At 51.6% G+C, this 14,709-nt stretch overlaps 6 protein-coding genes across 6 annotated transcripts; 2 read left to right on the top strand and 4 right to left on the bottom strand.

The window, feature by feature from the left end:
* Positions 1-53: 53 nt before the first annotated feature.
* On the bottom strand, positions 54-1,106 carry VTN49DRAFT_3157 (uncharacterized protein; the record flags this gene model as incomplete). Its single annotated transcript, XM_069410962.1, has 1 exon — positions 54-1,106. One exon carries the CDS (start codon positions 1,104-1,106, stop codon positions 54-56), a length of 1,053 nt encoding a protein of 350 aa, XP_069268435.1.
* A 602-nt stretch (positions 1,107-1,708) lies between these two features.
* Positions 1,709-5,200, bottom strand: VTN49DRAFT_3156 (uncharacterized protein; the record flags this gene model as incomplete). The annotated part of the gene is made up of 1 exon (XM_069410961.1): positions 1,709-5,200. The coding sequence occupies one exon, from the start codon at positions 5,198-5,200 to the stop codon at positions 1,709-1,711; it is 3,492 nt and encodes a 1,163-aa protein (XP_069268434.1).
* A 465-nt stretch (positions 5,201-5,665) lies between these two features.
* VTN49DRAFT_3155 (uncharacterized protein) lies at positions 5,666-6,943 on the top strand (the record flags this gene model as incomplete). Its single annotated transcript, XM_069410960.1, has 2 exons — positions 5,666-5,853; positions 5,908-6,943. 2 exons carry the CDS (start codon positions 5,666-5,668, stop codon positions 6,941-6,943), a joined length of 1,224 nt encoding a protein of 407 aa, XP_069268433.1.
* A 225-nt stretch (positions 6,944-7,168) lies between these two features.
* VTN49DRAFT_3154 (uncharacterized protein) lies at positions 7,169-9,327 on the bottom strand (the record flags this gene model as incomplete). Its single annotated transcript, XM_069410959.1, has 5 exons — positions 7,169-7,286; positions 7,339-7,392; positions 7,451-7,506; positions 7,557-7,630; positions 7,686-9,327. The coding sequence occupies 5 exons, from the start codon at positions 9,325-9,327 to the stop codon at positions 7,169-7,171; spliced, it is 1,944 nt and encodes a 647-aa protein (XP_069268432.1).
* Positions 9,328-9,999: 672 nt separating this feature from the next.
* VTN49DRAFT_3153 (uncharacterized protein) lies at positions 10,000-13,493 on the bottom strand (the record flags this gene model as incomplete). The annotated part of the gene is made up of 2 exons (XM_069410958.1): positions 10,000-13,265; positions 13,316-13,493. The coding sequence occupies 2 exons, from the start codon at positions 13,491-13,493 to the stop codon at positions 10,000-10,002; spliced, it is 3,444 nt and encodes a 1,147-aa protein (XP_069268431.1).
* A 529-nt stretch (positions 13,494-14,022) lies between these two features.
* VTN49DRAFT_3152 (uncharacterized protein) lies at positions 14,023-14,703 on the top strand (the record flags this gene model as incomplete). The annotated part of the gene is made up of 2 exons (XM_069410957.1): positions 14,023-14,452; positions 14,507-14,703. 2 exons carry the CDS (start codon positions 14,023-14,025, stop codon positions 14,701-14,703), a joined length of 627 nt encoding a protein of 208 aa, XP_069268430.1.
* Positions 14,704-14,709: the final 6 nt, after the last annotated feature.

The raw sequence follows: 14,709 nt of genomic DNA, 5'->3' as shown, positions 1-14,709 counted from the left end.
TTATGACCAAAGAAAATCTGTTCGATGTAGACAACACCATGCTTCACCTAAGGTCAGGCAAAGTCAATGACCCCAAGTAAGTAGTCATCACGGTCAGAAGGCAACATCATAATGTCCATCCATTTGAACCGATCTTGGAGAATTTTCGAGCGCAGTTTGGATTTCCGTTTCACGATGTCCTGGCAATGATACACATCTTTCCAGCATCGGCACACCAACTTGACATCTGCCTCCTGGAGTTTCGTTGCGAAGTCAAGCACCTCATCAACCAAGATCTCCCTTTCGCCAACGTCGATGTAGGTTGGCGGCAGACGGGAAAGATCAGTCGCACGCGCTGGAGCTATGTATGGGCTGACATTGTCCGTGTTGTAGTCATTGCCCAAGACTTGTTGCCAGGCGTAGACGTTGCTCTCGTGTGTCCAGTGTACATTTTTGTTCTTGCGGGAAGACATGCTCATGGGGTTGGTACGATCGTCGAGCATTGGAGAATTTAGCATCATCCCGCAAAGCTCGGGCCCCTCATTGTTGTCGCGCATCTGAAGAACGGTACCAGCGGCCAAGGCACCGCCAGCACCTCGCCCCACGATCAGTAGTTTCTTCTGATGAATGCCGAGTTCGTCAAGATGTTCACCGACCCACTTCAGGGCGTCGTAGCAGTCGTTCAGAGCTGCGGGAGCGCGGTGCTCCGGGGCAAGGCGATATTCAACGGCGACGCACACGGCCCGCTTATGGAGAACAAAGGGAAGCACAGTCGAAAGACCGTAGAATCGGTTGCCAAAAGTCATACCACCGCTGTGAACGTAGTAGATACCGGGCCGTCCAGAGAGAACATCGGGTTTCATGGGCCGATATATGGACAAAATAATGGAATTTCCATCCCTTCCTTGAATGGTTTTCTCGACATGTTTCAGGGTGTAGTACCGCGCAATCTCGTTCACATCAAAGTTTTTATCAGCACTGCGAAGTTGGTCCACTGCCTTTTCACCCTGTATGTTGCCCGCAATCTCCCAGCCCCTGGCCAAGAGGGAAGCCACCTCTGCATCGATGGCGGCATCCTCAATCTTTTGAAGCATTCTAAATTTGTACTGTCTGGAAGTGGCTTTCATGGTTCATCAGCTTCTCAATCACGGTCGTCAAGTACAGAACAAACATCTGTTGGATAAGGTGCTTGCATAGCTGCAGACGTTCCTAGAGGCACCTTATATAGGTCTCGGATTAGCCAGTCCCTCGTTAATCCTTGATGAAAATTGCCGGCAGACTTGAGAGCTGATGATGGTTTTCGATGGAAATTCATGCAGGATGACAGAGATTTGCAAAGGGAAACTGAAGCTACCTGATGATTTCGATAGCTTGCTGACCGCAGACCGACATATGTCGGAAACTTTCACCGTTGCGACTCAGTTCGACGGCGAAAGCCTTCCATAGAGGTACATGTGTCAGAAAGGCTTTGTCTGTCTATTCCTACGTCTCTGGTGATTGGAGCGTCCCACATCCTGTCCTGATGGGCTATGCCTGATATTTCTGTCAAAGTACCGAGGTATAACCCTAACCCTAACCCTTCACGTGTACTTATCAGGGCTATGCTCTAGCAAACCCAAGCGATGACTACGAGATCCCACTGTACCCATACTTGGACGGCAATATTGAGAATTCTAGTTTTCTCTATACTGTACATACATCGGGCAAGGTGTGCATTACCGAATTTATATCACTCGAAAAGCAAGCGCAGTTCCTCGATCCGCTCCTTGTTCCTCTCCTCTTCGCTCCCATCGCCTCCAACCCGCAGACCTAATGTTCCCGCAATCTTCATCTTCCGCTCCTGGACGCGGAGCATGCGGACCTCAATGGAGTCCTTGACTACAAATCGCGTCACGGTTACGTCCTTCGTCTGGCCCATGCGATGTACCCGGTCGATCGCCTGAGCCTCCACGGCAAAACTCCACCACGGATCCATCATGAACACGTTATTCGCTGCCGTGAGGTTCAGTCCAACGCCTCCGGCTTTTAAACTGATCAGGAGCACGTCAGGCGTCGAGGTTGCTCCACCCTGGGCCGACTTGCGCTGGGCCAATTTTTGTTCTAGATCGTAGTTCTCGTCTAGCTCATCTTCTTCATAAGTCTCCATGTTGGTGAACTGCTTAATCACCTCGGCGCGCGCTTTCTGCGACATTGTCCCGTCGAGACGGAGGAACTTGATCCCCGCTTTTGTCAGTTGCGGTCCGATCAGATCGAGGAAAGTGGTAAACTGAGAAAAGACGACAGATTTGGTCCCCCGCGGTAGCCTTGTCAGGTGGTTGATCAGTGCCAGAATTTTGGCGGATGTGCGAGCCGACGGCGAGTAGGGGTATATCCGCCGAAGCGTGATCTTTGGCGGTGCCTGCGAAGGCGTCACGGGACTGCCACTGTACAAATCATCATCTTGAGAGGTGAAACTCGGCGATTGGTGCTTGACGATCTCGAAGATATCGCGACGTGTGATCGTGCTTCGACATGTGACACAACGAGCGAGCTGACCCTTGCTTTCTTCATGTTTGAGGTAATCTTCGAGACATTTCTTGCACGCGCTGTGCCAGCAGCTGGTTACCGCCGGCTCGATCATTGGTTCCTCCGAGCAGATCGGACATTCACCGCTGGACTCATTCTGGATCTGCCGCAGGGCCTGTGCAGTAAAGCGTGCCATTGGATCTTGTGGCTCGTCCGACTCGGTGGATGCAGTGAATCGGTCAATCAGCTCTTGAAGGTCCATGTCGTCCTTCATTTCATTTGCCGCTTGAGCCGCTATAGCGGCATCCTCTTCCTCGGCAACGATGAGGCTGTTTCGGGTAAGAATCGGATGGCAGCAAGTCTGCCGTAAACGAAGGATCTGCGCAAAGATTGTCGAATAGGATTTTAGCAGAGTACCGGCCTCTGCGTTGGTGTTGTATGTACGTTTAGCGCGCGTATAAATCAGATCATAGATCTCCCTCTCTCGCTCTGACAGCTCAATTTCTTCCACATTGACAATACGGCGGGGAAGGGGCACCAACGGCTCGCCATCAGGAGTTTTCATGGACTTCGTTCGCCTGAGGACCAATGGTTCCAACACTGTTTGGACGACATTGAGGGCGCGAACGTAGTCTTTCGACTCGAACGGCACCGTTATGAAAGTTCTCCAGAATGAGAAATTACACCACGGCTCGACTTTTAAGAACTTGACCAAGCTGTAGAGGTCTTCAAGACGGTTGACAATCGGCGTGCCAGTCAGGATCCATCGATGCAGACCCTTGAGCTCGTAACAGGCTCGGGCGGATTTGGCACGACGGTTCTTGATCAAATGGGCTTCGTCTAGAATAATGCGAAAGAATTCGACCGAGAACAGCCCATGCCCGGACTGTGGTCCACCCTGAGAGACAAGTCTCTGAAAATCTGACAGGACAACACCATAGCTCGTGATGATCATATGAGGAGCTTCGTTGGCATTCTCGGCTCTGCATAGTTGCTGCAGATCCGGCGACCGGCCTGCTCCGTAATAGATCATGGTTCGCATAGTTCCAGGAACTGATGCCTTTTGCGCCTCGGATTCCCATTGAGCAAGGAGGGATGTTGGCGCGACTACAAGTGTAGTGTATGGAGCCTGCACAATTCCAGTAGAATTTCGATTTTCTGGCTGAATAGGGGTTGTAGAGGGAGATCCGGGCATAGTTCTGTGGGTGTGCATGAGACTGAGCATCTCGATGGTCTTACCCAAGCCCATCTCATCGGCCAAAATTCCGCCTAGACAATGCTGCTCTTGGACAGGGAAATCCAAGCTCAGCTCGCCAGAGTATGGATTGACATAAAAATAGTCACGGCCAGCCACAGTCGGCAGCGACTTGTCGTCGGCGTCCTTTGTTGGCCACTTATATTCTTCCCACAGCGGATGCATCGAAGCCTGCCGGTCCAGTTTCATATCCTTTTCTTTCGCCAGCATCCAATGCAAGGCTTGCTTCTGGTATTTTCGCAGTTTCATTCTGAACGTCTCAGCCGGCTCAGCTTCGGGTGTACTGAAATCAAATGACTGCGCCTTCTTGTACAGTGTATCGAGCTGATCTTCTTGCAGCTCGCCATCTTCTTCATCACTAGTTCCGTCTTCCACGGAAGTAGCTTCTTTGGGTCTCTCCTTTTTGTTCTTCTCTGCCTGTTCTGCCATCTCGGCCGACTTCAGAAGGCCGTCATTCTTGTTTCCTAGGCTTGCCGTGTTAGATATGGTTGGCTGAAGATTGATTTCCTGGAAGAGTTTGACAAGTGCGACCTGACGGAGACGTAGGTCACGCTCCTCGCTTGTTTCGGTTTGATCAAAGAGACCGGAGGCACGATCCTCATCCAGATTGCGGAAGGGCTCAGGAAAGAACGCATCTCTAAGGATGAAGCACTTCAGCTGCAAGTAGATAGTGTCATTCACCTTGAGCCTTTCAGGCGCGAATACGCACACGCCGTCAAACTCGCAGATTCTCTGATCGATCAAAGTAGAAATCCACGACGCCATGTCTTGTTCTAAGCGACCGACCTCCTCGCCCCGAGAGTTTGTGAACCGGGTCAGGATATCTGCTTTTTGGCTCGTAATAATCCGACCCCCCCGACCAACTTTGGACTTGAGACGAGTTCTTTCGATCTTGACCTTCTCCTCATGCCGGACTAAATTGTAGCCGCTTCTTGTAGCCCATGCTGCGACTCCGAAAGAGCCAATGTACCTACGAATTGGCATAGAGTCAAGAACCTTTGAGCCTTCCTCGACTGGTTTAGCGGGCGTTTCAGGAGGCGTGGGTTCGGGATCCTTGAGCGCGACGGACGCCATTGGCGACGGCTGGGGTGTCGTTGTAGCGAGCCTGCTCGCGTCCATCTGCCATGAACCATCCAAAAAAACATTGATAGCCCGTTCCATATCATTCCCGGCAATCTGTCGGACCTTGGAAATGGTATCATCCGGCACATCTTGCCCGATTATACTGGAGAAAAGCTTCGCGTCAAAGCTGCTCGCCTGCGGACGGCCATTCTCCGGTGATAATGTGTTCAAAACTTTAGAATCCGCCGGGAACGACTGGGTCGCAGCCGAGTCTGTCCAACTTGCAGAGGAAACAGGGCTCTCTGTAGAAACCGCATTTGGTGCACTAACAGCGGGCTCGTCAACGTCAAAGAAACGGCGCTTCTTCGCCGGTCGTTCGTCTGAATCAATATGACTCATTGCGAATAAAATACAACTAAATTAGAAATTAAATCCCGGCAACAGCAGAGGCGGGCGATGCAAAGATGCAAGATTCGAACTCGATCAACGCACGAGACGCGACTTTGGCGTGATCAACACAAGCGCGACACCTAACTAGCTGTAGTTAGTTAATATAACCCGCTTAGGTAATCGTAATTTGGCGGAATACGATAAATTTACTGTAATCAACGGGCCAATCAGGATCGACAGGTATTCTGTCCCAACGTCATTTGCGCGCGCAAACCATCGAAGCTCCAAGCAACAATAGTGGCAGCGGAAGACTACGGGAGTATTGAGAAATCTCAATGCTAGATTGACTTAAAGTCAATTTCTCGAATAGGGCCGGAATTATCAACCTCAGATCATTTACTCAACACCATGTACCTTTGAGGAAATCAATTCACAGAACCAATCAAATCGAATCCATCAGCACGATAAACCAAGATGCGACTGCTACGAAAAACGCTTGCAGACCCGACAAGGGTCGTGAGGTCATATCGACTGAGGAGAGGTCAATGCCGCGAACTGAGCAGAACAGCCACGGTCGGCGTTGCTCGCGGCGACACACCTATTACAGGCGCTGCCGAAGCCGAAACCGAGTCGGCTCGACAGTACTGCTTCGATCTGGTCCGGTATGTACTTCTCATTTCCAAGTTGAGGATGCCAGTAGCCTAACCAAGGAGCAGGAAGTATGACCGACCTTCTTATACCCTCAGCACCTTCATCCCCCGACAAGCGCAGACATTATACCTAGCCCTCCGTGCCCTGAATATTTCCCTGTCGATGATCCCTGAAGTGACATCGTCATACACCATTGGCCTGATGCGCCTACAGTTTTGGCGAGATACAATCAATAAGACGCTCGCCGGCACTCCGCCGAAAGAGCCCGTTGCCCTATTGTTGAACGCTGGAATATCAGACCTTCACCGAAGGACACAGGGCCGCGCGCGGCTCAGCAAGGGCTGGTTCCTTCGCATGATCAATGCGCGCGAGCAAACAATCTCAAACGCCCCATTCACCAATCTCTCGGCATTGGAGTCTTATGCTGAAAACACCTACTCGACATTACTCTACCTGACCATCTCCGCATTGCCCATGACCTCCTTGACCGTGGACCATGTCGCATCACATATCGGCAAAGCTGTAGGCATCTCCGCTGTGCTCCGCGGTTTACCATTGGTCGCCTTCCCACAGCAACAACCCAAACAACCTAGCAGCCCACACGGGGGAGGAGCCCAGGGCGCGGGCACTAAACAAGGCGCAATCACTCTACCGCTAGACGTCATGGCACAAGCCGGCGTTAAAGAAGAGGATGTCTTCCGCTACGGCGCAGAGGCTGCTGGTCTCAAAGACGCCGTCTTCACCGTCGCCACACGGGCGAGTGATCACCTCATCACCGCACGACAGATGATCAAGAACCTGCGCGCGGGGCAAAGCGTTGGCCATGACTTTGAACATGAAGGTGAAGAGGGACTCAAGTACGGCCCACATAACGGCGAACATCCGGAGACAGTAGCAGAGCAGGCCCCTCAATCTCCATACGAGAAACAGTTGAGGGAAGTTGAACGGGCGTTTGGCATCCTGATGCCCGCCGTCCCTACCCAGTTGTGGCTGGATAGACTTCAAAGGGTTGATTTCGACATCTTCCATTCAAGCTTGCTGCAGTCCGATTGGCGGTTACCGTGGAAGGCGTACTGGGCGTATCGGAGGAAGGAGTTTTGAGCTCCTGTGAATAGTGTACATTACACGAAATGTAGAATCCGACGTGTATCCATAGGGAATTTCCTTTTGGCGAATAAACTCGAACAACGGCCCGAAATCAAGGGATATATGTAATTAAGATATTCCAGTGCACATGTATATCTAGCCTCAAATAAATACCTATGTCGTATGTAATACACTTTGCCCATCCCACTTCGAAAGAAACCGCGAGATGGCACCGTTCTATTAATCATATCTTCTCTCCTGCCTCCTACGCTTCTTCCGTTCGACTCGATGCTTCCTCGAGCTAACGAACAATCGCCTCTGCGCAATCTTGACAAAGTAACGGACGATCATATCGCGCCTGTTCCATGTTAGATCCTGTCGTTTAGTTCTTCGGGTTGTATGGAGCTTACATTAGGAAAATCGTGGAAACTGCCACGAATGGAATTGCTATTATCCAGAAGAACCTAATTCAAGTCAGTGCCAAGTTCTTCGGGTTTTGGGGGAATAAGAGATGAGACTTACACGTCACTATGGTCTTCGACACCAGAGAATCTTGCAAAATTCATGCCAAAGTATCCCTGCCGGCGATCAGCTTTGCCCTGCGTGTATGAGTTGAACAGCTACATACCGTCAAGAATGTCAGAGGAAGATAAAGACATGTCACCAAGCTCAGCTGCTTCATGCTCTCGTTCTGAGATGCACCTGCACAAAGTCAGCATTTGGAATAGCATGATCTTCAAAAAGACAAAAGACACACCAATTGTATTGAAAATCAAATCTATCATGTTATCGGCAGACCTTCTCATTTGGTCATAGCGCTCAACGATCGTAATGCAGTGATCCAACACGTCTCCCAGGTATGTGTGGCACATGGCGCTGATCGTGACAGTGGAGCCGCCAATGCTTTTCAAGTTGGGCGTTGAGGCTCCAATGTACTCCTGGTCGTTCAACGATTGTATCGTTCCAAACCCTGGCGTCTGAACAGGTTCTGAACGGTGGTCGCGTAGAGCATTGATGACCGCTACCATTGGCTGCATCGCATTGCGCAGCACAGTGATCTCTGATGTCATGACGTAGAGGTTCTTTGACTGCTCGATGTTCGGATCGGTCAACACGGAGACTTCGAGATCGCCCATGGTGTCCTCGTATGCTACGGCGACTGGAATGGCGAGGTCAATGATGGCATCGAGAATTGCCTGCACCAACATGCTCGCGTCGCACGACTGGCGAAGAATAGTTTCGGGGCTGCTCAGACGCCGGACAATGGGCGCCTCGACGTCATTAGCGCTGGCATCGAAGAACGAGATCACCGAGTTGTCCGCAGTGAGGAAGATCGACACCTGTTCAATAGTCGCCGCCAGTCCCCGGGAAGCCAGAACAGCATGGCGCTCCATGAACTCGATGCGCTCTTCGTTCGGGCCGCCCCGGAAGCGCTGCAGCGTTCGCGACCGAGGCGACCGATTCCACGCATCGTCACTCATGGTGCTATCGACCGTCTCCGATTTTTGAAGTCGGCCATCCATTCGCAGTTTCTCCTTCCGTTTCTTCTTCGCCTTCTCTCTGATGCTACTCGGCAGGAGAACATCCGCGAGGGCGCTCAAAATCACAGACAGATTCTTTCTGCGCGGCGGCATCCGGGGCAATTTCTTGCTGGAAACGGACATCCCGTCCTCACTGGGTCGCTCCGCTCCCTCGTCAGACGAGTCCGAGTCGCTGCTATCATCGCGCCGCAGATCTACCAATTTCTGCAGCGTCATCACAATGAACGCATGGTCCGAGTACCAGTCGACCTTTGTGCGGTTGTCCGGGTTCATCAAGTCCTCGATTGCCAGTCGGTGGAGATTCTTATGCGTGCCCAGGATGCGGATCACATCCCAGCTCAGGCCATTGACGTTAATCCACCGACACTGCACCCACGGTTCTCGCTCCCGAAGTAGAAACGGCTCCAGCGAGTCGTTGTCCAGCACATACTGGCGCATTTCATGCTGCGAGAAGTCCACCACAGTAATCTCGCACTGTCGATGCAGCTCCACGGGAAACAGCTTCAGGTCGGTCCCATCGGGGAGCAATGGCTTCTTAGGATCAATTCCGGGCTCATTTCCTGGTTCCCAGCCACGATCGGGACTGGTTCCTTCTCGGTAGTACGATCGCGCTGTGTTCGACCGGTGCACGCGACGGCGGAGGGATGTGATTGAGTCCGACCGTCCTCTCATACCGGGCGCCGGCGACGGCGAGTTGCGCCCTGTCGACCCATTGTCATTGCCATTGTTATTGTTGTTGTTGTTGTTGTTGTTGCTGCTCGTGCTCGGGCGCTGCTGTTGTGCCTCGATGTCGATGTGATCAGCCGCAGTGGGGGACACGCCCTGGTCGATGGCGTAGTCGCGAGTGAAGACGCTCATTTTTCAAGCGCACGAAATGCTGCCGCATTCGTCGCGATCGAGCTTCTTGATGCCACCATTGCTGGGAAATCCCAAGGAGTTTTCAATCTCCTTCCTGACCAACAGGTCCCTGTCTCAGACTTGACCTCTCGTCCGCCAAGCTCAATCTGGCAACACGTGCCAATGATGACATTCAGAGCTGATCATTCGTTATAACGAACTTCTTAGGGGTTGACGGTCAAGATGGCAGGTAAGTTTTCTGAAATTCGCTATACTGTCGCGGCTGATATGCATTGAACAAACTACTCTGATTGGCTGATATTGAAAATCATACAGTTCATTACAAGCTTTACAGCATAGTTACAATCCAGGAAGCACCTTTACATGCATTTCAGCCCTCAAAGACCACACCCGTTTAGTACTGTACAAAAGGCTGGTAGATTCGTCACTGTCCTCGCATAGTAATACAGGCATTATCTCATGGCATTACTCGTGTCAATATCCCAATGAACAGACATCACCTCCTCCCAGACCACCCAACACGCCAACCCAATGCAAGTAGATATCAGAGAATAGTACATAAGGAGACAAGTAGATGAAAGATTCGACAAGGATGGCTGACAGCCGTCAGGATATGGAACAGAGAGTCATATACAGGATCGAAGGAAAGGAGGAAGACCGGGACAAGGACGCCTACATCCGTGCGGACGGACGAGGCTTCCAGCCCGGCTTTGAGATGGCATTCAGCGGAGGCTTCTGTTGATCTCGGTAGTTCTTCGTGGAGGGCGGGTTCCGGAAGTCGGGATACAAGTTCGGGGGAACCTCCATGAGAATTGCCCGCTGGGGCTCTGCAGTGACCGGCGGTGTCGACGGCGACTCCTTTGCGTTTAGCCTGCGTGCGCGAGCAGTAGTAACACCGGAAGCTGATGATTTCGATCCAGCTGTCGACTTCATGCTTTCCTTGATGATCTCGCGAAGCTCTTTGTCGTCGCTGGTGATCTGAGCTTTGATGAATGGGATCCGGTTGGAAGTCTGAAGTGAGGACATAACTGACTCCCTTGGAGTGTAGGGATACTTCTCCGGATTAGGCGGCGAGACTGGATCGATGGATGGATCCAGATACGCCTCTTCACCCTTGTCCAGCAACTGATTGATGTCCAAACTCTCTCCATGAGGGATCTTGTGTGGGTGGGAAGGGGTGACGCAGTCCATGTTAACCTCTTTCCGGAGCACATGGTCGATGTCGATGGCCGAGAAAAAGGCGCATGACTGGGGTAAGTCATTGATTCCAACCTGCTGTGAGAACATAGCCCGCGTCCAGACGTTTGCGATCTGTAGGGCCATGGCAGCACGATACTTGTCCTTGTCTTTCACAAGATACCGGATCTCATCATGAACAGTGATGGCCAAACGGGCATCAATGTTGTATCGGCGGATCAAAAAGTCCATCGCAATGATCAGAAGATGGAGATAATCCACACCAGAGGACTGGATGGCCCAATTGATTCGCGACGTCATGAAGCTCCCCTTGTTGATAAACCGTCGCATCAACGCCTCAGTGATTCCAGCCCCCAGAACCGGTGTGCGCGGGCGCTCCTGCTCGGCAAATTCTTCAAGTTTATTGAAAACGAATGACTCTGTACCACCACGCCAGAAGGGATTGTCACTCAACGACTTCCGCGTCGTTCGGGTGCCCTTGGTCTCTTTGTAGAGCTTCGTTGCAATCTCATTGGCCTGCTTATCTGACAGCATCGGATTGAATTGGCGAAGCAGGGTTGCCGCAAACTTCAATCCTGCACCGTAGATCCGTCCGTAATTGAACACTTTGGCATCATTTCGCGAAATGCCCAGGATCTTGGCGGTTCGCGAATGCAAATCGGTGCCGGCAGCCTTCGAGCCCTCGAGAGTCATGAAACCGATGGCATTGCCACCATGCAGTTGAAACTGTGCATCACCCACGAGACTAGCGATCCACAGTTCTTGGGAGTCGACATCTGCGCCAACGAACACATATCCTGGCGGAGCCCGGATCATGGCTTTCAACTCCGACCCCACACGATTCTCTTTGGCGTTACTGGCTGTCAGCCATGTGTTCTCAACAGCACGCCGAGTAATAGTCCCCATAGGGATGATCTGAGGCAGGATGAAGCCCAGCGACTTGTCCCCTCTCTTGCCCGCTGGTAGATCCCCTTTATAGACCACTAGCTGGCTTATGATTCTGTCTCGAGCACTGATCCAATAAGAGCAGGACGCATTCATCTCCAGAGCTTCCTTTGCAAGAGCGTATTTCGAGGACAAGATCCCCTTCTCAAAGTACTGTAAATAACTCTTGGCCAGGGGACTGACACATCGCGCCGAAGGGCCATCCTTGTGTGGAAGTTTGAAGTAGACATGCTTTCGATCGTCGCGAAGGTCCGGGTTCGTCTCCTCTGACATGTCGCAAGCAGTCACCGGCTGATTGTCATACCGCGATGCCTCGCTTACAGGAACTTTGAATGTCCACCCATATTTATCAGACCAAACTAACGGATAGCCATCCCAAGAAAGCTTGAGCAATATCGGTGCGATCCGGGTCCGGACACTGAGGTTCATCTCAGACGTGTTGGTAGCGAAGAGATCTTTATACCACTTAGGCATGCCGGGCTTTTTTTGGCGCGCTGCCGGGCGAGGAGGGTCACCCTTCTTTTTCCCTTTGACCATCTTAATTTCCTGGCCAGACCAGTCCAGCTGGCGCAACCAAGGGTCGTTCATATATATACTCGGGTTGTCTTTGACCTTGACTGCCTCCTCACACAATTCAACAAGCCGCCTCTGGACATCGTCCAGTCGTTGATGGTAGATCCTCTCGGCTTCCGACACATACTGTTCCCACGACTCATTGACCGGCAATATGACGGACGACAGGTGGCGCAAGGCACCGAAACTGACCGGGTGGGGACAGACTTCGAGAAAGTGAGGGAACACTTTCTTGTACACGCGGTGGGTGATTGCGACATCGGCGGCGCAGTAGTCCAAAAGCTCATCGAATCGGTTGGCAATCTCGTGTCTGTCCAATTCTCCGAAGTAGTCTCTCTTGGACTTGTCGATTGTCACACCACAGTGAAACTTGGCGACATCTCTCAGGGAGTTGACAGAGCTTCTCCCAACCCATAGTTCCTCCTCTTCCTCATTCATCACCTTATGTTCGATAAGCGCTGCCAGCTCTACTGTGTTGCTGTCATTGGCGATTCTCTCCCTTAGATCTTTATTCTTCTTGTGTCGCATCCACGTTGGTCGCTGCTGAGAGCACATTCCGTTGACGGCGACATGAAGAGACATTGTATCCACAAAGAAGTTTTTGGATTGCTGCAAGCTATATTCTTCCAGGACGCGAGCGCGATCGAAGCCAATGTTATGTCCGACAACGATCCGCGGTTTGTTCTTGTCTCCAAGCGGAATAAGATGGCGATCGCTGTCCGACTCACCCAGCAGCCATGGCGAAAGCCATGCATACCAAGCCGTGGGACTGGCAGCGCAGGCCATGACCGCGAACGGACTCTCTTTGTAAAGCACTTCGGTATCGAACGTTAACAACGATTCATCGGGTGCATCCACCGCCTCCCAGGTTCCGTCGTTGTTGTACTTGGTCCATCCGCTTCTCTTGACCCATTTTCGTGGCATGTCCGGGATGTTCGCTAAAGCATATTTCTTTGCATAGTCCAGGTAAGGGTCCGACGCGTCCAAAGCTAGCTTATGAAAGTGCTCGTCAAGCGTTTCACCCTTTAGAGGAGGAAAATCGAACGCGATTGGCGGCGCCGCCTCTTGTGACTTGCCGAGTAGGTCATGGCGAGAGAGGTGATCTTTTGCTAATGCAACAAGGGTCTCATCTGGCGGCCTTGGCTTGCCCGAAAAGATCTGCTTGTGTATATAATCGCTCACTTGTTGCACACCTATCTCGTTGAACCGCGCTGAAGAGGGAACTGGTCTAATGATTAGTGATGGAATCGCGCAAGAGTCGAGATGTACACACCAGCTAATGACTTAGGTTTCGAGCTATCATTGTTCGAAGCTTCAGTTGAGACATGAGAGATGAATACGAGCCCCGATCTGTAAAAGGCATATGGACGCGATGGCGATCGACACCATCTCGTACTCGAGGAACATGCGAAGCCCCTCGTATAGGGGGAAGAAGCTGAAGACCGGAGCATCGATTGAATGAACGGCGCGGCGTTCTCACGTCATGGCATGGAGAATATTAACCTTTATTGGAGTGGCAAACCTTTCGCACTCGCCAGAAAACCATGCATGCCCTTCAATCAAACGGTTTATCTCTGTTTTCCGATTGATCGGCCGTGATCGCGGCGACGCCGATGAACGAAGGCGGGAGTGAATTGGCGTAATCAAAATAAATCACGTGATGGGACATACGTATGAAATTTAGACAGGTACCATTCCTACCTAGGCAGGATTATTACCTACATGCCACACACCGTCTTTAGCTTGCACCCAAACTCACCTTCTGAATCCACTCACCGCCTTCTTTATTCATCAGTATCATCCTGATTACATCCGCCACGGTCAAGTAGCTTCTAGCGGCATCATTCGATGCTAAGGGCCGATAAATATCGTCCTAATGATCTGTTCCGGCCTGAACAAACTTCAAGAAACTGCAAAATCCCCCGGAAAATACCAAACTCTAAGCGTTGACCCGCTACCTGCGAACCAAGGCACCCATCAATGGCGAGTCACTCCGTCTATGTCGACTTGACGAACCTCAGCTCATCACCGCCTCAACCGGAGAGGCCATACCACCGTCTCAATGACAACAATAGCCCATCCGACCTCTCACGGTCCTCCGCGAGCAACAGCCAACCGCCACGCGGTATCAAACGACGACGAATCGACAGCGATAGTTCCTCTAGCAGAGCAGCAACGCGAGCATCATCGTCAAGCTCTCAGGCAGCTATCAATTTGGACGATGTCGAAGCCGTCGATCTCACAGAAGTGAATGATTCGAGCGCGCTGTCAAAGGCACTTTCCAAACAGCGGGAGGATGCGATAAAGGCGCAGCAGTCGGCGGATGATAAGGAGGGTCGAACCATATTGACGGCAACAAAATGCGCTATCTGTATGGATACGCCGACGGATGCTACAAGTACAGCTTGTGGTATGTCTCCTTACAATATGATTTGCAGAATCCAGTGCTAAAGTTTCCTTGTAGGTCATCTGTTCTGCCACCAATGCATCATGGAAGCGATCCGCCATGCGGAACAGGAGAATGCCCGTCAAGGAAGACCCGCCCGAGCAGGCTGTCCAGCATGTCGAAGACCGCTCACACAAAAAGATAGACCAGGCGCCCGGCGCGACCTGATCCCGTTGCAGTTCAAGCTTGCGACAAAGAAACGGACCGGTACATAATGGCTT

This window comes from Thermomyces lanuginosus (genome assembly GCF_041956635.1).
Source record: "Thermomyces lanuginosus strain ATCC 200065 unplaced genomic scaffold VTN49scaffold_28, whole genome shotgun sequence".
In the NCBI taxonomy this organism is placed as follows: Eukaryota; Fungi; Ascomycota; class Eurotiomycetes; order Eurotiales; family Trichocomaceae; genus Thermomyces; species Thermomyces lanuginosus.
This window is presented reverse-complemented; position numbering and strand designations above follow the sequence as displayed.